This window comes from Oncorhynchus mykiss, chromosome 23 (genome assembly GCF_057628025.1).
Source record: "Oncorhynchus mykiss isolate SJ-2025 chromosome 23, ASM5762802v1, whole genome shotgun sequence".
NCBI lineage: Eukaryota > Metazoa > Chordata > Actinopteri > Salmoniformes > Salmonidae > Oncorhynchus > Oncorhynchus mykiss.
Window position 1 is genome coordinate 3,606,168 of NC_143044.1, and position 17,856 is coordinate 3,624,023.

The window sequence follows — 17,856 nt, forward strand, 5'->3', positions numbered from 1 at the left end:
ATAGCGACGAAGTCGCTAAATTGGCAACACTGATTTCAGTTGAATGCATTAAGTTGTACAACTGACGAACTAGCCCCCTTTCCTTTTCCTCTTTTTCAGTCTATCACACCGGAAGATGTTGTAATCAGCAATTCCAATGTCCTCAGCCATGATCGAACCCTTGACCCAGGACTCCACGAGAACCAGATTATTAGTGCTCATATCATGCACCCAGACATCAAGAAGGTCGATATTTGACATCAAACTTCGCACATTTACGTTCATCAACACATATCCTCTAATATTTTAGGTGCAATTTATATTTTGGGTGCTACACCATTTAGTTTTATGTTACTTGGAGGATTTGGGCATGCTGCCATTAGCTTTTTGTACTAATGTGGATTGTTCTTTGGAAAAAGGCTGCACATTACATAAAGGAAAAAATTACATTTTCATTTGATAGAAAATGCAAATTAACTTTGCTTAAAAGTGTGAGAATTTTTATTATAAATCAGATAACAATTACATATGTAATAATAAGCTGATATTTTGCTACAATTGTTGCTTTTTCCAATAGTTTCTTCTTGGTAATCCATGCACACTACATGCTCGAACATCTCATTCCAAAATCATAGGCATGCTGCTATATAACAGCCTCCATTCTTCTGGAACATTGCTGCAGGGAGTAGCTTCCATTCAGCCACAAGAGTATTAGTGAGGTTGGGCCTGGCTCACAGTCGGCGTTCAATGGGGTTTAGGTCAGGGCTGTGTGCAGGCCAGTCAAGTTCTTTCACACCGATCTTGACAAATAATTTCTGTACGGAGTTCACTTTGTGCACGGGGGCATTGTCATGCTGAAACAGGAAAGGGCTTTCCCCAAGCTGTTGCCACAAAGTTGGAAGCACAGAATCGTATGTGGTAGCATTAACATTTCCCTTCACTGAAACTAAGTGGCCTAGCCCGAACTATGAAAAATAACCCCAGACCACTATTCCTCCACCAAACTTTACAATTGGCACTACGCATTCAGGCAGGTAGCGTTCTCCTGGCATTCGCCAAACCCAGATTCGTCCACCACTGCCAGATGAAGCGTGATTATTCACTCCAGAGAACACGTTTCCACTGCGCCAGAGTCCAACGGCAGCGAGCTTTACACCATAGCGCATGGTGATCGTAGGCTTGTGTGCAGCCGCTCGGTGATGGAAACCCATTTCTTGAAGCTTCCGACTATGTTCTTGTGCTGACATTGTTTCCAGAGGCAGTTTGGAACTCAGTAGTGAATGTTGCAACTGAGGACAGATTATTTTTGAGCTTGAGTGGTCCCATTCTGTGTTACCACTTTGCGTCTGAGCCGTTGTTGCTCCTCGACATTTCCACTTCACAATGACAGCACTTGCAGTTGAGACCGGGGCAGCATTAGCAGGGCAGACATTTTACTTACAGACTTGAAAGGTGGCCATTCAGTAAGGCTATTCTACTGCCAATGTTTGTCTATGGAGATTGCCTGGCTGTGTGCTCAATTTTATACACCCGTGAGGCTGAAATAGTCCAATCCACTAATTTGAAGGGGTGTCCATACTTTGGCATTTATAGTGCATGTAAAATGTTGTTAGCTTGAGGGTTAATGCCACATTTGATGCAGCCCAGTAAACACCAAAAAGTTACTAAAACTTGTCTTACCAGGAAAATAACAAATCCTGCGCATCCTTCAAAAAGGACCAAGTGTAAGAAGTTCTACAAAGTAGCTACTAGCTATGCTACCACAATCAGTCACAGAGAAATTGAGTGAGCAAAGAAAGAAATGCAACTGTTGAGCAAAGTACTTTATTAATAAAGGCCGTATTTATCTATAAACATGCAACTCATTGTGTTAAATATGGTTGAATGCTTTAAGATATAACCACACACTAGATATTAAGTGAGACTAATTGTATACTCTAAGCATGCACATCAAAATGGGAATTAACTAGTTTTTAGGTTAAGAAGCAACCTTAATTTTAGCAAAATACATATTCAATGGCAATAGAGATCATTGATGAGATGACAAGCTTATGCCATGGTAAAATTACTAGGAGGCTGGCAGCAATAGAGGTGTACAACAGTCATTGTGGGGCCAATTGGAAGCAGATGCTCAGAGAGAGGGTGGACTCAGCGGCGGGCAACAGTGGTCCAGCCGTCATCGTCGGTCTCTTCGTTGGTCTTCTTGGCGCGACCAGCGTTCTCTTTGTCTTTCTCAGAGCGCCAGGAGCTCTTCTCTCCGTCCGCTTCACGCTCACTCTCTCTGGGTCTGGGGGGAGCCGGACGTTCCTCTTTACGCACATCACGCTTCTCGTCGCCGGCACGGCGCCAAGAGCCTCCTCCTGTGGGCAGAGAATCTGTCTCGTTAGGGGATGGCATCTTAACTAAGTACTGCGTTTAAAAATACATCCTCCAGATTGGAAACAGAGAACCAGAGAACAGGGGTTACAGAAGTCTCATTTTTCAGGATATAGGCATGTATGAGTATTGCTGCATTAATAGGTTGATGCTTGATACTGGTTGACGCTTGCAATGAATACAGAGATGGCTAAATGGTTTAAAACCAAACTTTATACCGAAATTTTAAAACATGTAAGGTAGGTTTGCAAAGGACTGAGCAGGCTCATCTTACCTTCTTCAGGTTCTCTGCTGGGTGGGGGACGGTCACGGTCATCCCTGCGCTCAGGTCGCTCTCGACGGATAGGAGGGCGATCCTCGCGGTCAGGCTCTTCCTGACGAGCAGAGTCTCTCCAGCTTTTCTTGGGCACCTCATCATCAGCACCCGGCCTTCTCCAAGCACCACCACCTCCCTCCTCCCTGAAAACAGAGGTCCCCGATTACGGCATTTTTCTTTTAAATAAAAACACCTGTAAGACTAGTAAGCTTTCACTATATGAGTAAAACCATCCACCAGTTTAGGGGCACTCCTGATCATATAGTATTTGAGGCTCCACATCACAGTGGTGCTGTTTGTAAGTCCACATACTGTGCATCTGACCTGGGTGGGCGGCGCTCAGGGAAGCGTTCGCTCTCCTGTTTTTCCTCTCTCTCGACCTCTTCGCCCTCCTTGCTGCTGCTACCTTCGCGGGGTGGACCCCAGCTCTCCTCGCGGGCCTTCTCCCTCTCACGCCAGCCACCACCTGAAGCAGACACCAGAGCAACTGCCCATGATCCAGCACAACGTGTAAGAAGAACTGGCAAAAGTTGCCACTACACAAACATTTACTATTAGAAGTTCATTAAATATTAATTAACACAATTATAACAAATACAAGGGAGCGGGCTTTCAATAACAACATACTACACAAGACAAACATGCAACCACATTTCAATTATCCATATTTGGGACAGATTAAACAGGAAACATCCATACCGGGCCGGCCAGCTGGCTTCCATGGCTTGTCGTCACGGGGCCCGCCCCTTTCGTCATCTCCTCCTCTCCTGGGGCCCCAGGTGTCATCATCAGCTCCGCGTCTGGGGGCCCTAGACTCGTCCGTGCCTCTGCGGGGGCCGTCGTCAAAGCCACGGCGAGGACCTCTGTCTTCGTCAAAGCCACGCCTGGGGCCATCATCGAAGCCTCTGCGGGGAGCGCGGTCCTCGTCCCCCCCCCTTCTAAGACCCCGGTCATCATCCCCAAAGGTTCTCCTTGGTGGACGGTCCTCGTCCATGCCTCTGCGCAGGGGGCGGTCGTCATCCCCAAAGCCCCTGCGTGGGGGTCCACGGTCGTCGGCTCCACCACGGCGAGGGCCGTCTCCTCCTCTCCTGGAGGGTGGCTCTCTGTCTTTGTCCTCGCCGCCATCGGCTCTCCAGTCCCTAGAGAGAGAAAGAACAGCATCATTATAGGACAGGTCACTTTAACCAGTGAACACAAACAAAGTATTTAAAGCAGGTAAAATGCTTTAGATATGCAATCTGAATGAAATTCCACTCACTTATCTGGTACGGCGTCACTATAGAGAGTAATAAAAGATTTTTTGGACCAGTGAACAAAAAGTATTTTTAACCAGATGAAATGCTTCAAAAATACAGTCTGAATTAAGTCCCACTCACTTATCAGGCACAGGGCGACGCCTCTCCGATTCAACCTCAGTACGCCTCCTCCATCCTCCACCGCCCTCCTCCTTCTCAGCACCCCAGTCCTGGAGAGGAAAAGTGTACAACTTTCATTACCTTTAGATTACACACACAGCAAAAAAAGGAAAACGCCCCCTTTTCAGGACCCGATCTTTCAAAGATGATTAGTTAAAATCCAAATAACTTCACAGATCTTCATTGTAAAGGGTTTAAACACTGTTTCCCATGCTTGTTCAATGAACCATAAAAAATTTATGATAATGCACCTGTGGAACAGTCGTTAAGACACTAACAGCTTACAGACAGTAGTCAATTAAGGTCACAGTTATGAAACCTTAGGACCCTAAAGAGGCCTTTCTACTGACTCTGGAAAAACACCAAAAGAAAGATGCCCAGGGTCCCTGCTCATCTGCGTGAACGTGCCTTAGGCATGCTGCAAGGAGGCATGAGGACTGCAAATATGACCAGGGTAATACATTTCAATGTCGGTACTGTGAGACGCCTAAGACAGAACAGACAGCTGATCGTCCTCAGTGGCAGACCACATGTAACACCTGCAGGATCGGTACATCCGAACATCACACCTGTGGGACAAGTACAGGATGGCAACAACAACTGCCCAAGTTACACCACGAACGCACAATCCTTCCATCAGTGCTCAGACTGTCCGCAATAGGCTGAGAGAGGCTGGACTGAGGGCTTGTAGGCCTTTTGTAAGGCAGGTCCTCACCAGACATCACCGGCAACAACGTCGCCTATGGGTATAAACCCACTGCCGCTGGACCAGATAGGACTAGCAAAAAAATGCTCTTCACTGACGAGTCGCAGTTGTGTCTCACCAGGGGTGATGGTCGGATTCACGTTTATCGTCAAAGGAATGAGCGTTACACCGAGGCCTGTACTCTGGAGAGGGATTGATTTGGAGGTGGAGGGTCTGTCATGGTCTGGGGCAGTGTGTCACAGCATCATCGGACTGAGCTTGTTATCATTGCAGGTAATCTCAACGATGTGCGTTACAGGAAAGACATCCTCCTCCCTCATGTGGTACCCTTCCTACAGGCTCATCCTTCCAGTATGACAATGCCACCAGCCATACTGCTCATTCTGTGCGTGATTTCCTGTAAGACAGGAATGTCTGTGTTCTGCCATGGCCATAGAAGAGCCCGGATCTCAATCCCATTGAGCGCGTCTGGGACCTGTTGGATCGGAGGGTGAGGGCTAGGGCCATTCCCCCCAGAAATGCCTGGGAGCTTGCAGGTCCCTTGGTGGAAGAGTGGGGTAACATCTCACAGCAAGAACTGGCAAATCTGGTGCAGTCCATGAGGGGGAGATGCACTGCAGTACTTAATGCAGCTGGTGGCCACACCATAAACCCATGTAGAAATATTATAATTATTTTAACATCCCTCTAAAGTGAGCCATCTTCGACTCAACAGAAATTAAGCTGTGAGAAAGTGCTCTGGAGGAGATGTTGGCAAGAATGTGTAGTAGGCTACCTTCGCTTCTCCTCTGGGTTTCTCCTCAGACCTGGCAGGGGCCCTCATCTCCTCCTCCCTGCGGCGCTCGCGCTCCTCGATCTCCTGCTGCCGGGCTCGCTGCTTCCTCTCCTGCTCCTCTAGTTTGCGCAGGCGCTCCTGGTACTCCGCCTCCTCTGCCTCGCGTGCTTCCTGCTCGATGCGCTCGCGCTCCTCGCGCTCTGCAACACCACGTGGAAAACATGTAGAGTCAGACAACAGGGCACTGAAGACTAAATGGGGCAACCGTCACATGGGACACCCAGATGAACAAACACCAACCAACACACTTGGACCCTAAATCTGTGCGCACAACTTAAGTTTTTGCAGATATCTTCCATTGACATCAACTATTCCCTTTAAGAGGAACATCAGAGTTGACAAGATCTAAGATCATTGGACATCCATACTAGATACACCAAGTCTCCTCTGGGCCTGAGGTGTGACGCTGAGGTACCTTTCTTGAGCTGCTCCTCGTGGATGCGCTGGGCCTCCTCCTCCTTCTGGCGGTGGAAGGTGTTGCGACGGTCCTCCTTGCGGTGGATCTTCCTCTCCTCTAGACGCTTCTTCCTCTCCTCCACCAGGCGCTCCTGGAACTGTTTCAGTTTTTCCTTGGATGGTAACAAGAACAAAAATATTGAGGTGTATTCTTAATAAAACAAAGAGCTTATGCTTAATAAAATAAAAAATACAAAAATGAAAATAACTCAGGCAAAAATAACTCATGGTAGAACTCCATTGGCAATTAACACTTTTAGGGGTTATTCCTGCTTTATTTGCAGCACCTGAAGCTCTTTAAAGTAAATATTCACCCATGTTGAATGTGACATTGTTTTTGTGCATCGCTGAGTGATGTTCTATCGATTCCCTGGGCCAATTCATGTTTATCTGCGATATTGCCGTTCAAGCAGGCAGAAATGCAGCCGGTTATGACGTAGCATTGAGATAAAGCTGCTCTCGCTACACTGGAAGTTAATAGGAATAGGACCTTTAGATTGCCAAAACATACATGTCAGATTTCAATACGGGCAGATGTCATAACGTGGGAGGGTGTCTTCTCTCAAATGAGCCAATGACCATATATTCCTACCTCAAGAAATGTGTAATTTAACATGGGGTCTAACGGTGTTCACACCTTTCAGACAATTTTTGTGAACTCAGTGCGGTTTGCTATTTTTTTTTTCTTCTCAAGAGCTTGGTTCACTTGAATTCTGCGGTCCAGTTCCCTTTTTTAGGGCAATGTGAACACTAAGCTCCCCAGGTTTGCTTGGTATTAATCCCGCTCCACACACTAGACTATTGCAACACCGTTTCCCCCGCCATAGGCCCTCACATTGGTGCCACAAAAGAGAGAAAATGTTGTGCAGGTTCACAGAAAAAATTAGCTGTTTTTGGATATTGATTAGCGATTATCAAGGATGCACAGAAATTCCAAAATACTGTATGTGTGGAGTTTAGTTCAGATTATTTGTTTGCGATGTGCTCTATAGGCTAAGAGAGCTTCATAAGCTGTTTATTTGATTGTGAGGTTTGAATAGTGTGAGAAGATAACATATTTGATAAGAAAACACAGAAGAGCACAAAATATATTCTAGCTCTTAAAGGGTCAGTAGCCTACATTGGGTGTACAATTTTCAATTACAGCATTATTTAATCTGCAGTTATTCTTCTGCTATTTATTCCGTTACCAACATGTAAATGTTAATAGTATCTTCTGATTGCATTTAGTTAAAAGGTGAGCCATAATTGTAATCTATTAGCTTCCCAAAAGTATGTAGGTATATGGAATATCTAGCTGTCTGTTCACACATTCTGATGGAATGGCTTGTCCTGCACTTTGTAAAAACCCACAGTGCATTGAGTGAATGTTGGAAAAAGATCTTGGTTCCTTTCTAAACATAGCAATGTGAATGCAAAGAGGACTCGCACCACAAAATAGGTGAAGTGAACTGGCAAATGAGGCAAGGGCAGCGTGAATACAAAGAGAACTGAGATATTCAGCTTTTTAACCACAGAGTTCAGTTTAAAAGAGGGCTGAGATTGGTTATTTTAAAGAGGACTATATGTGAAAACACCTTAACAGATTTCTCCTGTTTGTCACTCGTCATGCAATGGACTGACAAGTGACAAATAGAAGAAATGTGTTAGGGTGTTTCCACATATAGTCTATTGTGATTGTCAGACTCCACTCTGAGGCATATTGATCTACAGGTTAAACAATGGTAAGATTGTAGACTTAAATTGATAGTGCAGTTTGTTTAGGCGATATTACAGCTAACTAGCTACTTCACATGCTAATATTGACTTTAGTATTAAAGTGTAGCTATGTTCGCTAGCCCACCCATATATAGCACTGCATTGTGGGTTTAGTAGTCGACCTGAGCTGCATCAGATTTCCACATTGCTAACAACCTTATAACGACAAAATGAAAAAAAAAATTCCCACAAGAAATATTGTTCAGTGTTATGGGACACTTGAAATTACAGGAATGAGTGGTTTTGGGCAGATTTTCCCTTTAATTCCATTGCCAATGGGCTTCTAGGGTCGGTGGTTTCATACACATTTTATGACATTTTGTGGTATATGGCCAAAATACCACGGCTAAGAGCTGTTCTTATGCGCAATGCCTGCATACAGCTCTTAGCCGTGGTTTATTGGCCATATACCACAAACCCTGAGGCGCCTTATTGCTATTATAAACTGGTTACCAATGTAAGTAGAACAGTAGACAGTTATTTGTCATACCCGTGGTATAACAGCTTTCAGCCAATCAGCATCCAGGAGCCAAACTACCCGGTTTAAAAATGGCATTTACCTCGTAGATGAAGCTTCGAGCATCTGTTATTTTGCCCACAAAGTTCTCCTTGTCCTCCATCATTCTGGACATCCTTTGCTTGTGCTCCAAGGCCCTCTCACGCTCCACCTTCATGTTGCTGATCTACAAAACAGATGGACCATAATCATTGACCATTGTGTAACAACAATATATATATATATATATATATATATTAAATTCATCACGAAAAACATGGACCAGTCAGCCTGACAGTTTTCCATTGCTAGAGCGTTCAGTTCGTGCTTGCCATCTACAATGGCTTTGTGAATGTTAAACACAAAAGGCATAGACTCTGAATAAATATATTGTCTTACCCGCTCCTCCTCTTGGAGCTCCCATAACTCCATGTCCTTGACACGCTGCTCCTCGTAGGCCTTCTTGATCAAGGGGATCTCCTCCAGACGTTTGGCCCTCTCAAAGTAGTCAATCTGCAAGGACCAGTCCACACATGAAACATTGAGCGAGTCATTTCCCCCTTAGTGGAGGTCTTTCTGCATCACCTGTTTAACAGGCAAGACAAAAACAAGGAATATACATTTGCTGAAATGTAAATGTCTTCACCTTTTTCTCCTGGTTCTTCAGGCGGTCCTGAAGCTCTCTCTTCTCCTTCTCAAGCTGCTCCACCTGTTTGGACATGATGAAGTCAGGGTCCAGGTCCTCAAGGTCCTGTGAAAAGAGAGGTTAAATAGTTAGTTCATTTCACCATTGTAGATCCACACTTAATTTCCAAAACTCATTCTAGATATAGATTTATATTCCGGACTCCGACATTGCTGGTTCTAACATTTCTTACATTTCTTGTTCTTTTTACTTTTGGATTATGTGTGTATTGTATTGCTAGATTTTGTTGCAATTTGAGCTAGAAATATAAGCATTTTGCTGACCTGCAAAATTGTATACGTGATCAATAAACTTTGATTTCAGATGTTATCTATACTCAACAAAAATAAATGCAACAATTTCAAAGATTTTACTGAGTTAGAGTTCATAACGAAATCAGTCAATTGTAATAAATCCATTAGGCCCTTATCTACGGATTTCACATGACTGGGAATACAGCTATGCATCTGTTGGTCACAAACTTTTTATAAAAAAGGTAGGGCGTGGCTCAGAAAACCAGTCAGTATTTGGTGTGACCACCATTTGCAGCGCAACATCTCTTTCAGAGTTGATCAAGCGGTTGACTGTGGCCTGTGGAATGACGTCCCACTCCTCTTTAATATCTGTGAAAAGTTGCTGGATATTGGCGAGAACTGGAACACACGGTCGTACACGTCGATCCAGAGCATCCCAAACATGCTCAATGGGTGACATGGCTGGTGAGTATGCAGGTCATGGAAGAACTGGGACATTTTCTGCTTCCAGGAATTGTGTACAGATCCTTGCGACATGGGCCGTGCATTATCATGCTGAAATATGAGGTGATGGCGGTGGATGAATGTCATGACAATGGACCTCAGGATCTCGTCACAGCGTCTCTGTGCATTCAAATTGCCATTGATAAAATGCAATTGTGTTCATTGTCCGTAGCTTGTGCCTGCCTGCCCACACCATAACCCGATCACCACTATGGGGCACTCTGTTCACAGCATTGACATCAGCAAACCGCTCGCCCACACGAAGCCATACACGTAGACCACGTGTATGGCTTCGTGTGGGTGAGCGGTTTGCGGTTGTGAGAGCAACTGCCAAATTCTCTAAAACGTTATGGTAGAGAAGTTACCATTCTCTGGCACAACAGCTCTGGTGGACATTCCTGCAGTCAGTATGCCAATTGCATGCACCCTCAAAACATCTATGGCATTGTGTTGTGTGACAAAACTGCACATTTTAGTGGCCTTTTATTGTCTACAGCACAAGGTGTGTCAGGTGGATTGATGATCTTGGCAAAGGAGACAATCTCACCAATAGGGACCTAAATAAATTTGGGCACAAAATTTGAGAAATAAGCTTTGTGTGTCTATGGAACATTTCTGGGATCTTTGATTTCAGAAAATGAAAATGGGACCAACAATTCACATGGTGAGTTTATATAATTGTTTGTTCAGTGTACATTCCAGGCAAACACTAAAGGTACTGATAAGGGTTTCTTTCACCCATTGGGAAGAAAACTTGCCTTAACGTCGATCTCAATGTGATCTTTTCATTTTTAACAAAGCATTATGTTGGACAGGTGTCAAGAGTGTACAGCTTAGTTGAGCTTGTGTGTAGTTTACCTCTATATCGATGTCTTTGAAGGCCTTGGCTCCCAGTTCAGTCTTCTTTATCTGCTCCAGCCGCTCGCGCACAGTCTTTTTCTTTATCTGCTCGTGCTCCTGCATGATGCGCTCCTTCTCGCGCTCCTTGGCCTCCTGGCGCAGGCGCTCCTCCTCTGCCTTGCGCACCTTCTGCAGCTCCGCCTCGCGCTGCTCCAGCTCCTCTTTCTCCCGCTGGATGTTGAGGTTCTCCAAGCGCTCCTTGCGCTCCTCGATGGTCTGCCGGCGGGCCAGGATGCGCTGGTGCTCCTTGCGGCCGTTCTTCAGGTAGGCGGTGATGGCTAGCTGGCTCTGCTCCTCGCGCTCTTTCTGGAAATGGTGGACAAAGAGGGTAGAAGAGTGAGAGATGGGGATAGGTTTGTTAGAGCGAGAATGAGCAATAAAGATTGATACTGTGCGAAACCCCTATTCGTGCACAATGTGAATTGGTGGTGTGTGTGTGTATGCACGGAACAATACATACAGTATTGGCCCAAAATGTTACATTTTCAAAATGCCTTAAATAGCTTATAATAATTTATGGAATGCACAATGGGATGATGGAATAGAAAGCATGTTTTGATATTTTATCACGGAGGACAGCGACGCTGTCTACTTTTTTTATAGGGCTAGCAGTGCATGTACAAATGCCATCTCGACGGGAGGCTGTACTCACCAGCATGGACGCAGGCTTGATGACCTGGATTGCTTTGGCCAAGGAAGACGACATTGCTGTCAGCTGGTTCCTGATCTGGGCAGAGGGCATGTTCTGCAAGAACGGCCCCACGGGAGAGTCCTCTTTGGTCGAGTAATTCAGGTCCGAACCAAAGCTCAGGTTCCGAGTGGTATGGTCAATTCGAACCTAGAAAAAGACATTTCAAAAAGATTTCAAGTGTGCCATTCTGTGTAACAAACAGAAGTGTGTTCATATTTTAGTTGTGGAAATACTGACTTAATTCAAAGTGTATAGGTATGAAAAACCTGTATTTAGGTGAAAAATCTACTTGGGTGTTTGTGCAAAATTGTACAGAGAATATTATTGACAAATCCATGTCCAGTACTCTACCTGCAGATCGCAGTGTCGGGCAGCATCCACAATGGAGCGCTCCAATTGGAAGGGATCCACAAATGGAACCAGGGAGGCCAGACGGTTGAACTCAATGCTTTGATAGATCTGAGCCACCTAATATCCCATTAAAATAAAACAGTGTTCAGTGACTAGTTAATAGCACCACAATTTGCATATTGTAACAATCAATGAAATCATGCATTCCACATGATAGCAGGGATGGGCAACATCCTGAGGCTTGAGAGCCACGTCGGGATATTCTTTTGACTGTTTGTTAGTCAAAAAATAAAATTATAATCAATGCGTGCTGTAAAAAGGACAGTTATTTTAAAAGACATCAGGTAGATTAAAACATTAACATAGTTTATATCAGAATTTAGATGTTCAAATGTAGTTTAATCCACCTTTTCTTTTATTATTACTAAATCCACCGTGGGTGTTATTTAAAATCGGCTCGACGGCCTCCTATAGTGCCCATCCCTGCAGTATAGAGTTACCGGTACAAGGACATCAGTTATCGTTTAAGAAATTGACAGACCATTAAAGTATAAGTGAGCAATCCAAAATGAGCAATAAGTCACCTGCTGCAGCAGCCTGAGGATGGTGTTACTCTGCAGGTGGGGAACATATTGCTGGAGGTCCGCCTCCTTCTCAGACTGGTCTCTCACCCAGTTCAACACCTAAGAGGAAAGTCAATACCATAGATGAAGAAAAACAAAATGGTAAATGAAATCAGCCATGACACAAATTGTTGTAATTTCAGAGGAGTTATACGTGTATGTATTTTATATTGTTTTTTGGACCGTTGCAAGTCAAATTGCCCAATGTTCCGACATTGAATTCAAATGTTACCTTTGTTACTCTTCCGCTCAGCTTCAGTGGGTGGAAGTCCATCTCCAGCCAATTGTACAGCTCCTTCACTTCAGGTACAATGTACTGCAGCAAGTTGAACCGAACCTAAAGGGGAAACATTACATGCACATAGCACTGTGAACAACCCCTGACAAAAGGACAACTAAAAAAAAAAAGAAACAGCAGTTGGTTAAACTTTCTCTGACTTCTCTAGACTAAAACAAGTTCAGCACTAGAATACTCCTAACACTGACATATGGGACATACTGTTACCGGTCTGCTCACAAACATAAAGATATGGTTATTTCTATAGTCTGTTCCATGCATGTGGGTATATACCATGTCATTGATGAGGCTCTGGCGGGTTGGTGGGGACTGCAGGCCCAGTAGTGTGGCCAGCCTACGGTGTTTCTCCACGATTATGCCGTCCATGTCCAACAGGCGGGCAATGTCTGTGCGTTCCGGGGTGATGGGAATGGACAGGGTGGCCAGGAGGACCCTTGTGGACATCCTAAGGGAGCGAGAGGAGAGCTGTGAGCAACTGCCTGACTGGCAACCTTGGATCTACTCATCAACAAACATTGATGACAAAAAGCACATGAAGAGGAAGGGTCAGTGTCCTGTAACAAAAGGCTCTGAATAGTTGCAAGTGAGGCAGAGGTGTGAGGGTGACTGATTGCCAGGTGATTAAGGTGAGAGAGAAACCATAAGTCCGGTTGATGAAAAGTCTGACAATTGTTTTGTTGTTGTTAAGGGAATGGCCATTCAAGTAATTATTTTTGCCACACATTCCAACAGACTGGTCAGGACTGGGCTTCCATACCTCTGCATCTCTTCCTGGGTGAGGTTCTTGCGCATCTCCCTGGAAAGATGGTAGAGGCGATGGAGGGTGCAGGCGTGGAACAGGGCATTCCCAGACTTCCAAAACACAGTGGACACCTTGTTGTAGTAGTTGGCCATAAGTTGAGGCTTGGGGGGCTTCTTGGAAAGGGCGAAGAGACCATGGATGTCTTCCACAGCCTTGAAAGCTTCCTGTAAAAATCAAAAATCTAATTTCACCATTCACAACACATAAAAATCAATGTTCATAATAAAATGTAGATAAAATTGCCTGCTGAAAAAAGAAAAAATGAGCAATAGGAGTATTTGAGATGCAACATTGTTACAACTAAACATTGCAAGCTAATCATATTTGACATACCTGCCAGAGCTCCATGGCAATGGCACTGTCCAGTTGCACCAGGCGTGTCTCCAGGTGCATAGACTGGCTCTCAGGGTTGTTCAAGTTGATGGCTGTGCTCTGGTTGTGGTGGCGCTGGATCTGACCCAGGTGCATGCGCAGATTGTCACAAAGCTTCCGGAACTCTGCCTTACGGGTGTACTGAAGGCAGAACTTGAAAGCTGTGGAGTACATTAGGATAAGGAGCAATAAATTGATTATGGTGCCAGAAAAGGTGAGTAAACCTAAACACTTATGCATCTCAGACTAATATATTTCTAATAACAAGATTGTTAGCTAACATCAAACCTACACTCAAACCGGGCACTGAAAATGTACATCAGGGGGCAGCAAAAGGCGGCACGGGCACGCAAGTGATTTTTGGGGCCCCCCAACGTTCAGTAAAAATGAATGCAGTTTTTGGTTCATTTGTTTTTTTTTAACTAATCACCAAGAACTCAGCAAAATAAAAATAATTTCAGAAATCTGTTTAAGTATTTCCACTTTCCTTTTTTTAATGTCTCAATGTAATCAGGTAGGAAATGCTTTTGGGGCTTACTTGTGGTCAATTTGCTGTGAAAATGTGTATAATTATTTTCATCCACTGACAAATTGGGTGAATGTAGTTGCCTACCCAGATGTACATCAGGTTAAAAGTTCAGATTGTGCTCACCTTGTTGGGCAATGTCATGGTAGAGGCGCTCCACCTTGGAGTTGTTACGCAGCAAGTCCAGGCATTGGCGGTAGGATTCCCACAGAAATTTCACCCAGGGAGTGAGCAGCAGACGGTCTGTACGATCCTGGGTGTCTTCACCACTCACAGCACTCAGAAGTACACTAGGATCACACAAGGTAGTCAAGTCATATTTGAGCTCATAGAACTACACCGTCAACATTGCATCACTGTGCACACATTACTACCATGCTAATGGTTTACAGCAGAGGTGAAGCACAATAGTTATCATGTTTACAGCTATTAAAAGGTGGCAACAATCAAGTTTACGGATAGTGTAATATATCTGAAATCTAGTATCAGTCCATTACATAGGAAAAAGTTTTCAATGGACCCATATCTCTAAGCTAAATAAAAGGTTCCTAGTTAAATAAAAGGGTTAGATAAAATAAATACCTCTCAGGAGTCTGGATGTTGTCAAGATCCTCAATGTCCAGGACCATCTGCTGCGACTCCCCCTTGGCTGTCTCCGTCTTCTCCTCGGCCAACTTCAGGTAGGCTCGAACCACATCCTCGAGGGATTTGATGTTCACCTACAGAACAAAATAGAGGGTCATACTTAACTCTGGCAGGCAAGTGACTTTTGTAGGATCAATAGTATGCCACGTTTAGGCTTGTCCAAGAGAGGGTTTGGTGTGCTGACCTGCTGGCAGATGTTCTTGTACTGGTATAGGCCCTCCTTGGCCAGGTGGCTCTTGCGCAGGTCCACGCAGAGCTCCAGGTACTTGAGCATGATGGGCTCGTGGATCTTCTGCCATGTTCGATGCTTTTTGCTCTTAATGACATCGTACAAAACATCCAAAGCTGGCTGCTTTTTGCCCACCTCCAAAAACTCTGTAAAAACATAGCACATTACATGAAAAAGGATGAAAAAAATGTTCTGAAGGTGAATCTGTTGCTGCAATATAACTTACACAAAGGACACCTAATAGATTACAAATATCGGAGTCCGGTTTCTCCAACATCACTGGAATTTAGGCTTACGAGTGTTTTAATGATGCATCTTTCCTACAACAGCCGAAGATGCCTCAATGATGCTCTTAGCAATGTTCTTTCGTTGCATGTGTCGATACTGATAGGATCGAAAGAAAGGCAGTCCGTCCGTCTCTCAGATCAGCTTTCTCCATTCAAATCCTACCTTGATATTATAATTATTCCACAATAATGATAGATCAGCTCCTAGAAAGATATCACTTGTGGCCGCAAATATCGAGACAGCTTATTCTAATGCTTACCCTATAATAACGTACTTAATCATGAACACATTAGGCTACACATCATTAAATATATTGAGGCAGAAATTACAGACAGTAGCTAAATAAAGCAACATTTAATTAACATGAAATTGATTTCAATATCATTGAAATAACAGTATATGGGCCTAGATATCCTATAATTTAGTTAGGCTATTTATATTTGAAAGCAGTCATCTCGGCTCTCATTTGAAGCATCTTTTTATCCTTTGCTTGTTTATAACAACTGCAGACATTGGCAACTTTGGAATTGTAGTCAACTTCGTGAGACATATAAACATCTTGACTCTATTTTGTGGACGTCTGTGTATAAAGTGACGCGGCAGGGGGGACAACACATCTAACCACATATTTGGCTGTTCTTCAAGTGGTCTTTAGATTATGAGCTTTCTCAAGTGCAACTTTAGTAATGATGTCGAAGGAGATTTAACGACGCTTCTACGAAGGTTCGTTCTAATGATGAACATAGCCTTAAGATGCTGTTGGGAAACGAGGCCCTGATAGCTGACTTTTTATTATCACATACACCGGACAGGTCCAGTGAAATGTGTTGTTTTACAGGGTCAGCAATAGTAGTACGGAACCCCTAGACTAGAGCAAATTAGGGTTAAGGACCAAGCTCAAGAGCACATCGACAGATTTTTCACCTTGTCAGCTCAGGTATTCGAACCAGCGATCTTTCGGGTACTGTCCCAACCGCTAGGCTACCAGCTGCACTTTAGCTACTATAGTAGGTATTTAGCTACACCCCAAACCAGCCATATGTTATGACTAACGAGCGACAATGTAACTGCAAGATTAATTAGTAGATAATGTTAGCTATGACAACATCACGTGACAACCGACTTTCATGGGGGGTGAGATATGCAAACCCTGCCCGGGGAACAGGGCGATGCAAAACGAACTCGCCCATTGATAGCCAATCTTAGCTGGGCCTTCTGTTTTGGTGATCCAATCTAGCTAGTTACCTTGTTAGTTATCCAAGACAAGGCTAAAAACATTAACCATCAGCAGCTCTTACCTTTCAGTTGATGTGGCGAAACCGATTATTAGTGACTTCCGAGTGAGTTGAACAAGTTGATCCCCGTGTCACTAGTTAGCAGCTTAGCTAGGGGATATGCTAATACGTTAGCTAACCCTTCAAGGCTAGGATGTGCTGACGTTAATGTTAGCTAGTTTGTGAACAAGATGGCAGGTACTTTTCGACGCACCCGGCCTAACATCAGTGACAGACATAAATCTGATCGGTGTGATTTTAGATTTCAAGTACTGTTATTGAATTGACCGGGCTATGACACCTTTTAACGTAATTATGGGTGGTGTTATTCAAAGGCCTAGTGACACGGGTGGCTTGAATGAGTGTACCTCTATACTTAAAACATGTCTTCCCCGCCATGCGTAGCTAGCGAAACACGGCAAGCCAATGTGAATACATAACTGGGACGCAAGCGCGGACATCTAAGAAATGATCATATACGACTCACCATTTGCTCGTTTGAGAGCATTCTCCGGTCGTTGGAAATATGCCGGCATTTTTCTGACTTTCTCGCGGAATGAAGAGAAGGTTGTTTTGGGTGAATTTGACTAATTTCACCGGTCCATCCGCGCCAGGCATTCACCCGTTCCGACAAGCTCCTAGGAAAGGAATGAACCACGTGAACGGCCCACATCAGTGACGACAAAGGTTCCCGTATGTAACAGAAGAGACGTACATCAGATAGAAAGGTTGTAAGTAAATTATTAAACGTATGTATATTGATTGAGAGGAAATTTTATTACAATTTCATGTGATTTTTTTTTCATGACGTTGCTGTAAAGAATTAAACAAATAAATATAAATTAAATATTTAATAAACATTAATTTGCTTTACAGGCATTTGAGATGAAAACATAACCTGACATTTAATGTGACATTTAAATAATACTTTCTTTGAGCATAACAGAAACAAAAAAAGGAAAATAGTGATACATTGATTGGTGGTAGATTACATATTTATTTCTATGAGAGGATAAGAGGAATTAACTCTTCTAATATAGTATTTCTATAGTGATGATACAGTAATACCGCCAACAC

At 43.9% G+C, this 17,856-nt stretch overlaps 1 protein-coding gene across 8 annotated transcripts; it reads right to left on the minus strand.

Moving 5' to 3' along the window:
- Nucleotides 1-1,787: 1,787 nt before the first annotated feature.
- On the minus strand, nucleotides 1,788-17,415 carry LOC110502281 (eukaryotic translation initiation factor 3 subunit A). 8 transcript variants are annotated; one of them, XM_021580199.3, is made up of 23 exons: nucleotides 17,267-17,415; nucleotides 15,173-15,363; nucleotides 14,926-15,062; nucleotides 14,470-14,633; nucleotides 13,779-13,978; nucleotides 13,401-13,609; nucleotides 12,917-13,088; nucleotides 12,578-12,682; nucleotides 12,307-12,405; nucleotides 11,723-11,839; nucleotides 11,333-11,518; nucleotides 10,639-10,986; nucleotides 8,984-9,088; nucleotides 8,737-8,850; nucleotides 8,402-8,524; nucleotides 6,043-6,196; nucleotides 5,568-5,767; nucleotides 4,048-4,136; nucleotides 3,930-3,947; nucleotides 3,371-3,810; nucleotides 2,996-3,137; nucleotides 2,630-2,814; nucleotides 1,788-2,339 (listed from the first exon to the last, which is right to left on the minus strand). In XM_021580199.3, the coding sequence occupies exons 1-23, from the start codon at nucleotides 17,313-17,315 to the stop codon at nucleotides 2,128-2,130; spliced, it is 3,759 nt and encodes a 1,252-aa protein (XP_021435874.3). In that variant the 5' UTR covers nucleotides 17,316-17,415; the 3' UTR covers nucleotides 1,788-2,127. The 8 variants fall into 8 exon arrangements, with proteins under 8 accessions (XP_021435874.3, XP_021435872.3, XP_021435870.3 ...); XM_021580197.3 differs by having other exon boundaries at nucleotides 2,984-3,137; XM_021580195.3 differs by having other exon boundaries at nucleotides 2,996-3,158.
- Nucleotides 17,416-17,856: the final 441 nt, after the last annotated feature.